At 42.3% G+C, this 18674-nt stretch overlaps 1 protein-coding gene across 1 annotated transcript in view; it reads left to right on the forward strand.

Moving 5' to 3' along the window:
* Window positions 1–18674, forward strand: part of acsf3 (acyl-CoA synthetase family member 3) — a 67069-nt gene that overhangs the window by 4819 nt on the left and 43576 nt on the right. Inside the window, exons 4-5 of the mRNA XM_079998327.1 lie at window positions 9115–9269; window positions 10405–10550. Of these exons, the coding sequence (XP_079854453.1) occupies window positions 9115–9269; window positions 10405–10550 (301 nt within the window). The remainder of the gene's footprint in view (window positions 1–9114; window positions 9270–10404; window positions 10551–18674) is intronic.

The following is an 18674-nucleotide window of genomic DNA, read 5'->3' on the forward strand; positions in this document are numbered from 1 at the left end:
ATCTTCTCCTGAAAAATCAGTGCCTGCAGAAGTATGTATCATACTAACAATAATGAGGTGACTGAGGAAAAAGCTAATGGACATTGATTATATCCTGAAAAACTGCTTAAAAGATAGTTCTCCTTTTCAAAAATGGGAAACTTGCTTTATAGTATTTTAGGAAGGAGTGCAACTTCTTTGTTCTAGTCTCTTATGTTAGTGCGGATGTAGCCTGAAGAGCTGATTTGTGGAAATGCGAGAATCATACAACCCTGAAAAACCTGATAAAATGCCTGGTTTCTGACCATTTTTGGGGGTGTAACATAGAAAGACTCACAGGGTCTTGACTCACCTTCCTCACAGGGTTGTGAGTTTTTCGAAAAGGAGATTTTGCATTTTTATCATCAACAGCTCTTTTAAATTCATTGGACTGCGATGTGCTATGCACAGCTATAAACGATGGGAACCAATGTTTTAATAAGCCCTGGATTTAAAATCCAGGGCTTATCCTTTAAACTGTAATTCATGTTGCCTGTATGAACCCTGTAATATTTTTTGTCCCTTCATCATTTAATGATATTGAACAAATTCCAGCACACACATTACTGTGAAGCTGTTAAACTAAATCCCCTAGCAGACAGAGTGTGCACTCTATTGCTGAAATTGAATTTGATGAACTTTCTGTCAATCGATTAATCTGTTACACGATCGAATAATTTTATTAAGTCCCCCTCCCGAGTTGCCACCTGAGAGTTGTGGCCTTAACCCATATCACCGTTGTCTTAGAAGAAGAAGAATTTTAGAAAGCGTTTGCGTCTTGGGGGGTGTGTTTGCTGTCGTGCTTCATTTCTTCCTCCCCTCCCCCGTTCTGCATCTTCTCCACCTCCTCCTACACCCACCTACCCACCCCCATCTCTACCCCCTCACACCACCCGTGACTGTCAAAACAAGCGTTTGGGGGCCGGTTGATGGATTGCCCAGTGTTCCTTTGTATATGACCAGCGCCGACTTGCAGCACAACTCAAGGCAGCGGCTTAAGGAGCGGATCAATCGATGAGCTGACAGTGAGGAATGATAGTGCTTGTTTGGGTGGGAGGGTGGTTTGGGTGCTGAGGAAGGTAGTAAGTGATAAGGAGAGATTGCAAGGAGTCTCGCTGTGGAGCCTCTTGTGGTTTTTGTAGTTGCACAGGCGGACGTGCTTTTGCTCGCGCCGCATTCTCACATTTGTGCGTTCATGTTGGTGTGCAGGTTTGCACGTCATGGTGATTTCTAAAGGCGTCACGACGTGGAGGCAACTCGACTGAGATGTAACGTCCTGTCAGCGTGTCTTACAATGCGCAGTAGCTCTGCAGCGCTCCCCCGTGAGTGGCTCTCGACGCACTCCTACCTGACCTTGTTTAAGAAACCACAGCATCGCCTCTCCTCAGGAACGCCTTTTATTTTCCTCCTCCTGGAGTTACAGTGCATTGACAAGGTGATCGATAGCCTGTCTTCTCCGCTCTTAAGACCTCTGAGGAGCAGACTGAAAACTGAAGTCTCACATTGATTTTCCGCACTTGAGCTGGTATGCAGGGGTGATCATTTTCATGATGCTGACTTGGAGAGCTCAACTGAGGTCAGAAGGGAAAGGCTAAATGACCGTTCGATGGATCTTGGGGTATTATATTGTTGTTATTATTAGTAGTAGTTGGCTATCAGAAGTGGTAATTAGTAGTACAGTAGTAGTAGTAGTAGTAGTAGTAGTAGTAGTAATATTGTCGACCCTCCCAACTCTCACCATAGAGTGCCAATTTTCATTGACCTCCCCTGGGCTGATTCAAGTTCCAAAGACAAGTTGCAGACTTGGAAACAGCATGTTGTGTACAATCCTAGGATTTAAGGCTGCGCATAGATATGTTTGTTGTAATTTCAGTGTCAGTTACTATAGCCAAGGATGGCAAATTTCCATCTGTGGTCCCTGGCCAACATGTTAGATAGCAATACCCGCAAATAAGTATCCAACAATTATAGAGCTTATGATAAATGCATGAACGAGAGGACTTGTATAACATGCACTACTCACAAGAAGTTAGGGATATTTGGCTTTCGGGTGTAATTTCAGGATGAACCTAAAATGCACTATAATCTTTACAGGTGAACTTAATTTGACCTTCTCTAAACTTTTGAATGCACATGTCCAACTGTTCAATGTTTCAGTACTTTTTGCACAACTTGCTGTTCTCTAACAAGTACCTCAAATGGAGTGGCCTGCACTTTCTCCAGACCTGAATCCCATAGAAAACCTATGGGATCAGCGGAGTCGCCGTGTAGAGGCTCGTTACTCTGTACCCCAGAACCTCAATGACCTGAGGGCCCCCCTTCAAGGAGAGTGGGGGGCCATGCCTCAGCAGACAATAAGTCGACTTGTGAACAGCATGAGACGTCGTTGTCAAGCTGTAATTGATGCTCAAGGGCACATGACAAGTTATTGAGACATTGACATTTTTTGTTGTGGTAAACCCACCACTGTTGTTGGCTTTTGTTTCAATAAATTGTTTGAGATGAGGAAATAACCATTCCGTGCTTCTACTTAAATGCCCTACTTTCATGATATAATATCAGTGTAGCGTGAACTTTTTACATTTTTCATAAATTTCACCCGAAAGCCAAATATCCCTGACTTTTTGTGAGTAGGGTATGTTATGAATCATACTTTATTGTGGTTACTCAATAATATGTAATTGATTGACACATTAACCTTTTCCAATGGTCCGTTCTTTTAGACTTTATTGTGGAACAAATTGCTATCGTATTCTCAGGTCGATAGGTTAGATCTCTAGATTTAAGGTCACTTGGCATCTCTGTACAGTCATGTATGCATTTAAGACATACTTCAGTTTTTTGTGGGAAAACTTTTGAGCTCAAGAAGGCCAATACAAATTTCATCCATTCTGTGTCCAGTACTGAGATAGGCGTGGGCTGCTTGTTAACTGGGATTAACGCAAGGCTGCAGAGGGAAAAGACTACCCTAGCACCTGCGAAATAAGGGTAATACACCAAGCAAGAAAAACATAAACAAAAGCGAGCGCTTAAGCAAGAACAGTTGCAGTGTCACCTTTTCACACTTTGCTTGAAGGCAAGATTGTTGACGGCGTGCAGGTACAGACTATGAGCGAGATCTCCGGGGTGAACAATTTGTCAAAAATAGGTGCATACCTGGTTGGAATTTGATGTGCTGATATCAATTAAGAATCAAATCTAAGGAAATATTCACCTACTTACTGTTTGCAGTTTACGTGTTAAGAGTCACAGGTTAATGAGCTAGAAGTTACTGGTTGAAAGGTTACTGGTTAGAAGGTTACTAGATTTTGGCAACACGCTCCTGGTACAGGTTAGTAGGTATCGTCATCGCTGTGAGTGATTTTAAGGATCCTGTGAGCATTTCTGCGGTCTCTTAGACCCCCCCCCCCCCCCCCAGTTGGGGGCCAGCTTTTTGATAGACATAAATTGCCTTCCTCCCCTATCCTGAGTGGGCTCCCAGGAAGCGCTCCACTGGGTTTGATGGACACCACCCTGAACGGTCAGAACACACTTGGTAAATAATATTTCCCTCTCGACTGCCCTTGACTCTACTTTTCTCTGTGTGTATATGTTTGTTCAGGTGTGCCCACAGATGTATTTGCGTGCAACTTGCACAATATTTTGTACCTTCTTGTGTGTGCTTCCGAAAATGTGTGTTTGTCTGTCGCTGCCAATACCATTTGCAATCTAAGAACCGATCTAATTCATTACTCTCAGATTAGAGGATTTCGAATATATTTGAGGTCAACATGAACATTAACATTCCATGTAGAGATGAACATCCTATATGGGGGGGGGGGGGGGGGGCGTAAATCTAGTCACTTTTAGCATGGCTTGTGGTTTTCTTTAGTGATGTCCTATGATAGAAAATCCCAATTTTAGCCTGGTATCAGACCAACATGCAGTACCTTTGCCAGTATCAGCAGCGCAAAATGTAGCCTGAGAGAGATATATCTAAAAAAAACATTTGACATTTATTTAACATAATGTCAAAAATATTAATACATTGTTTATCCATAATAATAACAATAGAACACACAGTTATCCGCTCAAACAACAACCTTGATGAAAAATAAATAAATAAATACAAACATTCTCATCTAAGTATTTGGCTTTAAACATGAGCATCCTCCACAACAGAACAAATGACATCATGGCACCATTTGGTTTTAAAAGCATTTAAGTTACTCATTGTTTTATAGAACTCTAGCTCAACTCCATAAACACAGACAATAGATCAGGAGCAGAATAATACTGTACTTTGTCTTTTCCTGTTTTGTAGATTTATAGTCTAGCTTCTCCTGTTATAAAATTTATCAACTGGCATTTTGACTTATGTTTGTTGTAACCGCCCCCATAGATAAAAGCAGTTTTTGACCAGTTTTCCTTGAAACATAGAAACAACCTCAAGTATTTAGATAGAGGCCTTAAGTCTTCCACATTCAATGTAGCAATGACAGTTTCCAACAACCCACAGAAAGGACAGCCTCGAGAAACAGTTGGATTGATCACTGCCACAAAAGCATTGACCATTACAGCTCCATGCAGGATCGTCCACTGCAGATCCCCAAACCGTTTGTTTAGAGGAGCTTTGTACACAACTCTCCACACAGGTTTGACACTGGGTTCTCTGTCCAGCTTACCCGTCCACACTTTGTCTGATTTGGCATTCAGTTTTTCCTTGTTAAAAGCCGACACAAAGTCTGTACAGCAACTTGCCGTTCACCATATACAACTCTGTATTTCGTAGACTTTTAAAATCAAGCACTGTTCCACTCAGTCCAACTAAAAGCACATTAAAACCAAGTTCTTGTTAGAAGCCTCTGTACCACTGCAGTATTCCTGCAGCATCATCAGCTCATCTTCACCCGGTTTTCCAATCGATGAATTTAAGATGTTTCTAGTTATATGTGTAGACTTAAGTCCTGTTGCGTTGTTGGCCTGAAAATCCAGCTTGGCTCTATTTTCCAGTGGTTCTTCTGCCTGCCAGTGCAGTGATGATGCAGGCCCTACTCTTTTCCATTTAAATAAGAGTCTATTCTTTAAAAAGTCCCTGATAAAAAGGCGGTAATCCCCATAGTTTAAAACAATCGAAATCCATTAAAAACAACAAAGCATCCAGCCCCAAACCAACTGTTCTCCTTAAAATGGTGCTTGCTGCTTCTCTCCACACTATATCATTTGTTCCTGTAAGGTATCGTTGGATACATTTTATCCTAAAAGAGGCAATTGTGCTGGCTAAATGAATAAGGCCTTGCCCCCCTTCCTCCTTAGGCATAAATAGACACTCTGCAGGACCCAGTATAACTTGCCCCAAAATAAATTGACCACGATGGCCTGCGATTTCTGTAACAGCCCAGCAGGGGGTTCAACACAGATTAGCCTGTGCCATAATACTGAGGCAACCAAATTATTAATAATCAAAGCTCTGCTTCTGTATGACATCTGCAGTAGCAGCCATCTCCATCTCCCGAGCTCATCTTCCATCTTCTCTATTACCCCTTCCCAATTTTTCTTCACTTTTTCCTCATCACCTAGATGGACACCGAGGTGTTTCAGGCCACCTCGTTTCCATGTCAGCCCACCAGGTGTTGGGAAGACTGGAGCGTTATCTCCCAACTGCCAGTACTTTACTCTTTCCCCAATTTAATTTGGCAGCTAAAATGATCCCAAAGGTATGCTGAACCCATATTCGTTTTCAGCACCCTCTCAATGTCTTGGTACAATACCTGTATCTCCGCAATAAGACCTGAGCTGAGACCGAAACTCTTCAAAACCTTCCACACGCTTAACTCTATCAAATTCTTTTTCCTCATTTAGAGAAATCACACAGGTATCATCGCCAAAGAACTAGCGGTGTCCAAAATGTCTTGAATTAATTACACATTGTCAATGATGGACCTACCAGGCAGGCAGTTTGTCTGATCCTTCAGAATAAGTTGGTCCATCACCTCCCTCAGCCAAGCGGCGAGGGTTTTGGACCGGAGCTTATAGTCGGTACCAAGGAGAGAGACTCGATGCCAGTTCTTGATAAGTTCTTGTATTTTGCTCCTTTATTTTTAGAGTGTCAAAACAGCTCTCCTGCAGCTCATTGGTAAAAGCTCATTGGTCCATATCATTAAAACGTTCATTAAATACTGTTAAAAGATCCTCACCTGAAAGACTCCAAAATGTTCTATGAAATTCCACTGGAAGTCCATTGAACCCAGGGGCCTTGCCCCCCTCCATGCACTGTAGGGTTGCTGTGAGCTCCTGCAGCTCCAGTGGTTTCTCCAGCTCTGTATTGGTCTCCAGTGAAACCTGAGGCAGTTCACTGCAGAAGGAGTCGAACATTTTCTCGTTTTCAAGATGGTTAGTACTGTAGAGATCGGAATAAGATTCTCCTGCTCTTTCTGCCGGGTTCTTTAAAGTGCTGTCCTTTAGCACATTTCAGAGAGTGCATGGACGTGCTTTGGCTGTTTTTCTTTATCAGGCCAAAGAAACATTTAGTTGGTGCATCTACTAGGGATGGGCTCTGAAACCTGGACCGCACCAACGCTCCCTGTGTTCTGCTGCCAAGTAGGTCTGCGAGAGCAGCTCCTTTGGATTTGAGGGTTTTAATAAACCCTCAATTTCCTGTGGACCCTATCAGACTGTGTAGTTCCACTATGTCTCTAGAACCCTCAAAAATCTGGTAACGCCCCGTGTGACATTGAGAGTGTACTGTTGACAGAGCTGCTGCATCTCCCCCTTACGACAATCCCAACACTGCCTTAAAGATGTAAACTTGGCTTTTGTATTTATTTATTTATTTATTAAAACCCTTCCAGAAAAAAATAAAAGCCTCTCTTAAATTAACATTAAGTAAAGCAGTGTAAAATGCCAGCATGCAATCTTACATTTGATATTTGCAATAAAAACATTACAAATAATGAAATAGTGATCAGTAAACTCAACAGGGACTATTTTACATTGAGAAACAGCGTGAGGTTCTACATGGTTCCTATCTAAATCATCATTAGGCGTGCAATTAAAATGTCCTCCAAAGAATAAATAGTCATCTTGGTCATCTTACGGCTAGATAAAACAGAGCTTAATTTGAAAAACGGAACCTGATCTGACCCTGTGGCCAGAGAATAAATATTCATAAAAACTACGTTTTAAACCTCAAACTTGGCTCTTACAAATAAAAACCTTCCCTCTACACCTGCTACCTCCACACCATAATGCCGACACCCCCACTGCTTGTGCTTATGTGACTTAGGAGGACCTCCCCCTCTCATTCCCTTTCCAATTAGTCTCCTCATTACTGGTGTCACTGTGCTTTTCCTGAACAAAAGTCACATCAGCTCCCTTTAATTTGTTCATATAAAACTGCTTTTCTTCTTTATCTCTTGCATCATTCATATTAAAAGTACAAATACTACAATTACTCATGGGATCGAGCTTGTGGCGCCGCCCCTTGCGGCTGCCTGCGTGGGCGCTCCATGTCGACTACGCACATTTTAGTATTTTTTTCCGTTTTTGAATCATCATGTCCGTCAAAAACTCATCGGCAGTGATCTCCTACAGCCGCGATGCACTCATGGATATAAAAATTTCCCCGAAAGAACAACTTTGGGACTTTTTGTCTGCGGATCCAGAGTGGTCGCCACAGATTTTATGCGCCAACGCTCTCAACAGCAACAACAACAACTTTGACATTTCACTGCATATATGTATGGAAGTATGTATGTGACAAATAAACCTCTTGATTCTGGGAAAGAGATAAAAGATTATAACAGCACAGAAACACTAGTAAAAAAGTTAAAAGCCATTGGCCTTTAAAATCTCTCAATTCCATCGTCATTGTTGAAATCGTGTTGAAATGTTTTTTCACAATTTTCTTGACGGTAAATCTCCTGATTGGTAGAACCTCCTGCCCTTGACTGTTGGGGCGACGGTCGCAGGAGGTAGCGTGGGTCGTCCAGTAATCGGAGGGTGCCTGGTTCGATCCCCGGTGCCTACTGGCAGCACCTCGAAGTGTCTTTGAGCAAGACACTGAACCCCTAACTGCTCTCTATGAGCAAGTGTGCACCTTGCACGGTGGCCGCTGTCATCGATGTATGAATGTGTGTGTGTGTGAATGGGTGAATGTGAAAGCGCTTTGAGTGGTTGTAAGACTAGAAAAGCGCAATATAAATGCAGTCCATTTACCATTTACTTTGACCTCGGTATGGAAACCAAAACCATAGGTTTGTCGTTGGACGTGGATGTGAAGCGCATAGCAGCCGTAGACTTATGATAACAGAAGGACAGCAGAGAGATTGAGATAGCCAAAGGCCAAACAACTCTGGGCAAACCATCTTGCTAACGCTCCCGAGCAGTCATTTCTGTGGCTAACGGCAAAATACTCTGGTGTTTCAGATGATTTTCCCTTTCAAAACTGATAAAGTGCTCTCTCTGTAACAAGACTTCCTGGTTTAATTCATCTGTCATTTGTTACAATATCAGCTCAGAGGAGAAACCAAATAAAAAAACCTCCACCCCATTCTTTAAGTTGCAAGCGAAAAGGGAGTTTGTAAAATATAATGGGGGAATTAAAGGAAAGTTACTTAGTGATTCCAATTTGCATTTTTGGCCTGGCAACAGTATTGAGAAGCATTGTCTGAGCATATTTCAGGCGGTCGTCGCCCAAAGTTTTTGACATGATGATGACTAGTCGATAATTGCTTGGAGTCGTTCCAGACTAATAATTCCAAACCAATAATCCTTCACTGCGAAATAATTGTGATCCTTCAATGTGTGAACTGAAATGATCATATTTATTTTTATGAAATGCCTTGTATGTCTTTTGCAAAACTCATTGAATTGACCTTGTGTATGAAATGTACTATACAAACAAGCGTGCCTTTCCCTCCATATCACGCAGCCCTCGTTATCATCAGATCTTCTCTTATAGTCTTAATTTGCCTGTTTTTGAATATGTGGAATCTGCTGTTCTTATTTAGCTTGTTGATTATTAATAGTTCATGGTTGCGCTTGAGGTTCTTCTCCTCTCTCTCTCTTTCCCTCATAATGTCCTCACTCTATGTCGCTCTGCCTGCGGCCTTCCAGGTGTGGGAGATGCTGCTGAGCTCCAAGTCGCCTCGGGTCAATGTCTTCATGGCCGTTCCAACAATCTACTCCAAGCTGATCCAGCACCACCAAGAGCACTTCACACAGCCTCACGTGAAGGACTTTATCCGAGCGGCCTGCAAGGAAAGGATCAGGTAGATGATCTCTACTCTGTCTATCCACCTGTCCATCTATCGAGTGAAATATTGAGACATTTGCTCATGAATTTCGCATCCCATGTTAAAAACTCCAGCAGGGGTTGCTTACATCGAACTACAGGGGTTGGACAAAATAACGGTGAAAAGATGGTTTATTGAACTTTGAAGGAACTAGATCACAATTACAAGTAGAGCTGCTATCGTGAGTCATAATGGGTTGATTGCCAAATAGCATTGCCGGCTGTAAAACGTCTGAAAATTAGCGCTTGTGTGAGTTTTCACACAAGTTGCCATCAAGTTGCCTTCTTCCTTTATGGGATGTGCAAAGTAGATGTACACCTCCTCCACCCCTCGAAGAACCTGAAAGGCTTTCCTTCTTGTAGAATGGAGCCCTATCCCACTACACTACAGTTCATGGTGTCTTTTCAAGAAGGATCATCGCTCCTCTGGAGACAAAGAGCTGCCCTAACCCTTATTATGTCCATGTTATTAATACTTTGCTAGGTGTTACTAGTACTTTCTCTACCCACTGTATATGGTCATTTAAGATTTGAATTCTGACCAAAACTCAGTTCATCGAAAATTCTTGCCTTGCTTTCCAACTCCATTGCCTTTCTCATTCTCTGACTTCATCTCTGCCCCTCTTCAGCTGTCCTTCATCTCACTCCCCCTCCTCCTCCTGTTCCCTAACCGTCTTACATTCACTTACCTTCTCTCTCCATTTCACTGCTTGCTTCAGTGCCTCTGCTCTGATCAATCTCTCTCTCTCTCTAACCCACCCCCTACTTTCTCTCTCGTACACACACCGGTGGCTGGTGGTGCTTGAAAAGTTCTATTTCAGTGACTCTCAACTGATGTGCCAACAGACTCTCTGCGGTGTCTAGCAGACCTACAGCTCCTGATTTTCATGTCTGTAATTATTATCCCCGCCTGATGGACAAACGGCCAAGTCAGCATGATAGTCAGGCTTGGGTACAACGTAGGCATTTTATATTTCATTCAAATATATTTCATATATTTTCATTCAAATTCCCACCAGTGTGCAGAGCAGTTCCATTTTCCTGTTTCAATTCTAATGTTAACCAGAGGTTTCTGCTGCGTTTTGATTGAGCGTCTATGGGTCCATCTTCAGGCTGATGGTGTCGGGCTCTGCTGCTCTTCCCCAGCCCACCCTGCAACGATGGGAGGAAATCACTGGGCACACGCTGCTGGAACGCTACGGCATGACAGAGATCGGCATGGCGCTTTCCAACCCTCTGAGGGGCCCACGTATACCTGGTACAAGCCCTTGGCTCCGTCTCAGACACACATACGCGTGCATAAACATACAAGCAAAGGTAAAAAAAAGTTAACTAAAAACTCACTTAAACACAAATATCTTATTCTATTCTTCTAAATAATTTGTCTGTTTTCTCAAATAAAAAGCCAGAAATGATTGAATACGATATGTGTGTTTTCAATCCAACTTTTCAAGCAAGCCTGGAAACTAAGTCTAAACATTAAGAGACATGGCATGGTTTGCAGAAAGTCGTGAGGCAGGAGTAGATTGGGTATTTGTGTTTCCTTAATTTAATTGTGTTTTGCGGTTCATGGCTGACAATCTACGTGGCTTCGGAGCCATTAGGTGCGACTGGGGCCTCATTCTGGTAGTGCGAAGACCCTTTAGTCCTGGGGCCTCATTCTGGTAGTGTGAAGACCCTTTAGTCCTGTGTTGTCTGCTGTGTTGTGTTGCGGGGGAAAATCGTTCAGGTAGCTTCTGTTTGCCTGTCCACCGACATTTGGTATGAAGTGCATGTGGGATTCTTGGGCGATTATTAACAAGAGCTTTGCACGTCTATTGATGTTTTTACTCCAAAGGCAAGGCAGAAAGGTGTGTGTGTGTGTGTGTGTGTGTGTGTGTGTGTGTGTGCGTGTGTGTGTGTGCGTGTGCGTGTGCGTGCGCAATCGCATTCCTTCCCCCATTGTTAGAGTTGACGTGTCCCCATTTTGTATTTGGGTAGTTTAAAACGAATCGATAGGAACCACAGGGAAAACCTTTTCAGAAGAAGGCTGGAGTGGAGTCATCCTCTCTCTTCTCACTTTCCCTCGCTCTCTTCTCTTCATTAATCGGCTCGCAGCCCGCGCCACGTATCGACAGGGAGTTTATCAATGCCTCCTCTCCGTATTCAGGACATCTAATTAGGGTGGTTCTTTTTCTTTTTGTTTTTTTTTCTTTTCTTTTTTTTGTCCTGCGTTGTCGTGCAGTTTTAGAACATTCCAGATTAAAAGCGCAGTCGTTTTCTAGGTCACACTGACGACTTTGTTAAGATGTAAATCGGTGAGGTGAATTCCTCTTTTATTCCTGGCTTATTATCTCAGCCTGTTATCCTTTCATCTTTCTGATCCTTTTTCTTTGTTTTCCATTTTAGTGCCAGCTCTCTGGTGAAGAGAGCAGAGACATGTGGCCCCTTTCAGGAGGGACCAGCTTGGAGATTCTCTATCTTTCTTTCTATCTTCCTCTCAACTTGACAGTGCTACCCTCCCTCTCAGTGTCTCCTCCTCTGCCCTCCACCCCAAACTCTCTCTCTGTCTCTCTCTCTCTCTTTCTCTCTCCATCTCATTGTGTACCTCCCCAACGAATTCCTGTCTTCAGCCCTCACATTCTGCTTTAGACTTTCAGAACTCCTCCTGTTCTGCTGTCTTTTTTATCGTGACCTGTATTGGCTTTGAATGAGGGCTCCATAGAGACTCGCCAGTATAGTCTCAGCTTGTGGTTTGACGTTCTGCTCCATCTGCTCATTTTTTATATGTCGTGGAAAGTCAGTCAGTTGTAGCTGGCAGCAGACACTTTTATCACTTGAACAAAGTACAGTTGTCAGTGATAGCCAAAGCAACTGTAACATCACAGGTATTGTTGGCAGAACCGTCAATGTCAAAAACAATTTGCATCAGCAGAGACACATAGTTTCATGTCTTTTTTATTTTTTTTTTTGCTTTTATAAAGACAATCAGACAAGGAGCGGGTTATAAAGTTGTCAGGGGTTTGCACAGAGCAAACACTCTTGCCTAGGGTAGAAGGGTTTGAAGGCCATCATGAAGGATGCACTCTTCAGTTTTTCAGTCTATTGCTGATGTTTGGTGGAGATTCTTCCGCCCTGACAGTCACATCAAGCTTATTCCATTGCTATGCGGGCGATGAGAAGAGTCGCAACGAGGTTGGAAGATCTGCAGCAGTGGATGAAGCAATGTTGGAGTTTGGTACCTGACTGTTGATTATTGTGGAAGGGTAGTTCCTTTGTCGCCCTGTCGGCGAGCACCACATTAAACTTACGAGTCCAGCGTTTGATGGATTTCCAGTGGGAGACATTGTTGGAGTGTTCTACTTAACTGTCCCTGGTCCTTTAGAGGTTGTATTTCTGACATTGAATTCATGCAATATTTTTAGTTGAGCATAATAACTCTTTACCGCTTTATGTGATTTCTTTAAGCTTGAGAAACAGTCTTTCATTCACCTCCAAAAATGATCTATTTAAGTTATCTGCAACATCATCATTCCTCACATCATCCTCTTTTCTTTTTGTCATTCAGCTGAAGCGTTTAGAACCTGTCCCCCCTGTCTGAAATGGCACTTAATCTCTCTGAAGCAGTCACACCAGAAATACTGCATGCCTCCACAATTTCTCAAGCCCTTGGCATCAGAGAAGAGTGATAGAAAAGGGCAGGGAGAAGGGAAGGTGATTGCTTGCACTGAAACTAAAAATGGATTTCTTTCTTCTCCCGAAGATTTTTGATGGAGGGAGAGGAGTCTGTTTTTATCGGGCGGTTCATTTTTTTTTTTTTTTTTAACTGGACAACATGAGGAGTTGAGAAATTAGAAAATTACCCAGTGAACACTGCTTCACCCCTATCAGTGAAAACAGGCAGTGCTGAGCCTGTGGGATGGACGGTCTTCTTATATTCAAGTTTTACAACCTTTTTGTAAACCAGGCTAATGGTTTAAATAATGGAGCTTTTGCTTCATTGTTTTGGTCTGTGTTTACCCCCAAAATTCAATTATTCAAAGAAAAACATTAACTCTATGAGTGGTCTGTAGAAGAGGGGAAAAGTCAAGCCCCTGTCTGCTTCCTTCTTTTTTGGCCTTACAATGCTTCTGTTCCCTTACCTACAGTAATTATTGTCAATATAACTGTGGCAGTTTTGCCTACCACACGCCACTCAAGTGGCTTGTTCAGGGACCTCCAGCACAGAGACACAAAAGATGGATTGTAAACACCAGTTTATTGTTGTTTATCGTAGAGAGTGGGCCAGCTGGAATTAGCAGGGCTCCTATCCTGAGTGTGGGTGGGGATGGTGTTTTACCTGCTGCTCGGTAGACAAACCAACGAGCAACAGGGCAGGTCAGTTGGTAACAATAAATAATATGGCTTGGAGTATATTATTGTGACGATTTTATGAGGACACCATATGATGATTTTATATTTGTTTATTCAGATTATATATAAGGCCTCAATACTTTATATCCCAATGCTGTATTGCTGTATTGTATTCATTTTGAAGAAATATGTAGCCTAAGAGCATTATTACTAGGGCTGTTTTTTTTTTTTAGTTCCTTATCTTCTGTATTATTCACTTAACACAAACAATAAATCGTTTTGTAGTATGACCAACACTACATTGGATACAGTCAACATATAAACTGCTCCTTCCTGTAGGTAGGCCAGGCCTACCGGTTATGATGAAATTAGATGAACTGATGCATAAATTGACATGAATAACGTGTCTTTATTTAACTATTGAATTGTAAAAAGATAACAAACCTTCAATCACAATAGAATATTGACTGACTGGCACATACATACTTTGTCCATTAATGAGCTTTGTCCATGCACCGCTCAGTGCTCTCTAGTCCTTGCAGGGGCAAGGACATCTTTATGCTCATAAAATTAAAAAAATGGATAAAAACAAAACACACAGTGTTCTAGAAGAGGCTCCATCACTTTCTAAAATCTCACAACAAAGGATAATGCATCAAAAAGGACCAAATTGTGTAATTATCCTGGAGAAAGGGGCCATAATTTGCGTTTACATTTGCTATTACAGTTAGGGCTGTACCTGACTCAGAATGTTGTCAGTGGCTGTGGCTGTTCAATGCGACTATTCAACTATTTGGTGGCGGGGAGTGAGAAATTTGTTGATATCTTCGCAGCATTCATTTTGATGTTTGGATGAGTATTGTTTGATTTTCAACAAAAAATTATTAATTATTTTAACATTAAATACAAATATCATAATAAAAAAAGAATGTTCGATGTGCGTTTCTGACATCATTCAGGGCACTGGGCAAAATGTTGGGGGGGGCGGGGGGGGGGGTATAATATTGATCAGTCTTAAAATGCCCTACCTCAGACAGATGTGCCAGTCATTTTTGTTTTTGTTTTTTTTAATCAGCAGTGACTACCTTTGCGCTACATATTGAAACAGCAAATTCACCAAACAGCAAATCTTGTGGATGCAATCAACATACAAAGCATGCAGACGTGGTGAAAATAATTCGTTTGTTGTGGAACTCAACATTAGAGTGGGCACGATGCATGATCTAAACCACTTTGACCAGGATGCGTTTATTGAGGCCAGAGTTGGTAATTCCAGCATCTCAGATATTGCTCCTCTCCCAGCGTTTCCGTGCACTACCTCGTCCCTAGATTTTCCAGAGAATGGCTTGATGTGTAAAACAATCCAGGTAGTGGCATTTCTCAGAACCACTAACTTGAGCTCAGAGGAGAACGGCCAGACTCGTTGGAGCGAACAGAAATTCCACTTGTGCTACAATAACTGCTGTTTACAACAGAGCTGTGCAGAAGGGAATCTCTGAAAGCACATTTCATCAAATCTTGAAGTGGAAGATGATGCTACAGTGGGCATGTAATCACCAAAACTGAAAAAAACTTAACTGCCTGCATGATGTCAATAGCCTGAATCCATGGATCAATGCTGCCTTCTGTCAACGGTACAGTCTTATGAGGATGTGTTGGTGTGTGGGTTTTTTTTCTTGACACCGATTAAGCCTAATCCTCCTAAACATTATCATCTCTATATGGCCACAGACTACCCTTTTTGAAGTGGATATATCCAGCGGAATAACGCCCCAATAGACACAACATGGTTGAGTTTTTTTTGTGTGCGTTCCGCAGATCACAATCCAGTAGGGCATCTTTTGGGATGAGGTGAAACAAGAGGTTCTCAACTTGAATGTTTTTGGCTCACGGTTCAGTATCTATCATGGTTTTGGGGCCACGGTAACAGTACAGTTTCACTATCTTTATATTCAAGAAAAAAATAAATGTCTAAAGTTAAAAGGTGTAAAAAATGTTTTTATAGTACTCTGACACAAATAACCAGTGTAACACTATGTGTATGACTGGAAACAGCACTTATGGCCGTCTCAGAATCAGAATAGTCTTGATTGCCAAGTAAGTTTACACGAGCAAGGAATTTGTCTTGGTGTTCGGTGCATACATGAAACATAAATGTAAAACAATAAGTAAAGTATTATTGAAATATCTAAGTATATGTAAAATAAGGCTTTTTTTTGTTGATGGGGCTAGTTGCAGAGGGGAAGAAATTCTACGTGTCCGGTGGACTTCTACATGGATACATGGATACACTTTAAAAAACTATATTCCTGTGCTGTATAGTATGTTATAATTTATAGATGTAAATGTGGACCGGACCATTACAACCGTAATATTGCGCTTCACATGTGCATAATGAACTGTAGGGGGCATACCGAACGGTTCGATAACATATTGTGTACCATTAGATCAGATTAGTTGCCATGTCTACTACTAGTAATAATGTGTTTGTGTGGGTTTCCACTTAAGTGCTCCACTTTTTATTTCTGGTGTAGTGGCCCTGCAGTGGGCTGGCATTGCGGTCAAGATGTCTCCCTGCCCTTGACCCATGGCCACAGCTCCCAAAAATTCTGAACAGGATGAAGTAGGCAAATAATAAATGGATTATTGAGCTCGAGCAGAAGTTTGATGGCAGCTATGTTTGCGTTTTACTACAGGTTACACACATCAATGCTGCCAAGCCTCATATCCATGTCCATATTACACTGTTCTTGCCCCAAGTACACTAGTGTTAGTCTGTGTACCACAGGGTGATAAAAACAAAAATAAAAACATGATATGAGCCCAAGAGTTAGCTACTCTACTTCACTGAGCCATAAACCTAAATTATACAGGGGGGTATAAGGTGGTCAATGAAATCCTGCCTCTCCAATGTAATTGGTCATTCATTGATCTCATTGGCCCAGTACAATTCTTTCTTCCAACTCACAGAACACTTCTGAATAAGTCCTATGAATAAGCAGGAATAAGGATTAAACTTGTGTATTCACTCCTCCGCTTATAAACAATGGGTCGGTTTTGGTCACTGGGTTTGTCCCCAGAGGAAATATTGGAAGTGGAGAGAGGGTGATGGCACCAGTCTTGAGTGTGAGTGTGTTGGATCAATATGAACCTAGAGAATCTTTAATTGGGACCTGTCCTGCTCTTTATTGGGAGAGCGATAGCCTGTGAAATGGCATAATGGTTTGAAAGCACCAGCTATGCGCACACTCACACACTTTCCCGCACAAACATTGACAAATGGAAGCATGGACACGGAATGGAAGTTTCAACTTGTTAAAAAAAAAAGTGTTCTCTCAACGCAGCACGATGTAACTTTTGGGATTTGGCACCCCTACAGTTTGAGTACAATTGCACTTTTACACCACTGTCATAAAAACTACGTTATCTGAAAATAATTTATTTTACCGAACAAATTTGAACCTTATCGGTCACTGTGGATGTGTGTTCTAGCCCAGGGCCAGGGAATGAGAGAGAGGAAACAGGTGGAGGCAAAACTGCGCCTGTTGGCATCTATTAATTAATTATTTAAACAAGAGGCAGCTCGCTGGCAAACGGGTAAAGAGTCCAGAAGAGCGGAGCTTAAGCGCTCTGCCGCCATAACGGGTCCGGCTCGCTATGCTCAGCGCTTGTCTTGCCCGATCTGCACGCGTGTCCCTCAAACACGCATCCCTCTCACTGCGGGCAAAAACAAACCATAAATGACTTCCTGGTTCTGGATTGGACGAATCAGCGGAGCCCCTCCGTTGAGTCACCGATGCACAGCAGCTGAGCGGCCCCGGGATGGGAGCCTAGGGGTATGCAGTACAGGCTCCCTACAGAGAGCTGCATTTAATCTGACAAATGCCTGCTGGCACGGCTCTGACCACTGGACCGGATCTGGAGAACCCTTATGAGTTAGGTCGGTCAAGGGGCTGGACAGTACCGCAAACTGCTTTACCGTCTTCTTTGTCTTGGCGTGTTCGCGACCGCGGCGGTCTTATCCAGCTGGGGTCGGAGCAGTCCCTCCAACCAATTGGTACCCCAGATACCGTACCTCCCTCTGCCCAACCGTGCACTCGTTTGGGTTGGCGGTGAGCCCCGTGCATCTCAGGGACTCGAGTACTGCTCCCACATGCTGCATGTGCCGCCCGCAGCTGTCGCTATGAATTCAAGATTCAAGATTCAAGAGGTTTATTTGTCACATACATATACAAATTTCCATACATATATGCAGTGAAATGTGATTACGCACAATATGTTCTAGACTGAACACCCTAGCTACCTAAAATATTCTACCTGACTGACTAACTGATTCCTAAAACGTAATGCAGTAAGTAAGTCGAATAATATAAAATAAAATAAAATTAAGAATTCAAAGGTTATGCAGAGTGGGGGTACAAAATAGAAATAAAGGGAATAGACTTATGTATATGCGATAGGCTATTATGTATATACAAATATGTGCATTAAAGTGGCAGGTGAATAAAGTGAGGTAGTGTGTGTGGAGATATACAGTACAGTATACAACAGTACGGTGCAGCAATACAGTAACACCGAACAGAACAGCAATACAACACAGTAAGCAGTATCCCAGAACAGTGATACAGTATGTAGTACACTATGCTACATACAGAACAGTAAGGTAGTGGAGCCTACAGTGGAGCAAAAAAGTATTTAGTCAGCCACCAATTGTGCAAGTTCTCCCACTTAAAAAGATGAGAGAGGCCTCTAATTTTCATCATAGGTACACTTCGACTATGAGAGACAGAATGGGGGGGAAAGAATCCAGGAAATCACATTGTAGGATTTTTAATGAATTAATTGGTAAATTCCTCGGTAAAAAAAGTATTTGGTCACCTACAAACAAGCAAGATTTCTGGCTTTCACAGACCTGTAACTTTTTCTTTAAGAGGCTCCTCTGTCCTCCACTCGTTACCTGTATTAATGACACCTGTTTGAACTCGTTATCAGTATAAAAGACACCTGTCTACAACCTCAAACAGTCACACTCCAAACTCCACTATGGCCA

This window comes from Zeus faber, assembly GCF_960531495.2.
Source record: "Zeus faber genome assembly, chromosome: 3".
NCBI classification, from domain to species: domain Eukaryota; kingdom Metazoa; phylum Chordata; class Actinopteri; order Zeiformes; family Zeidae; genus Zeus; species Zeus faber.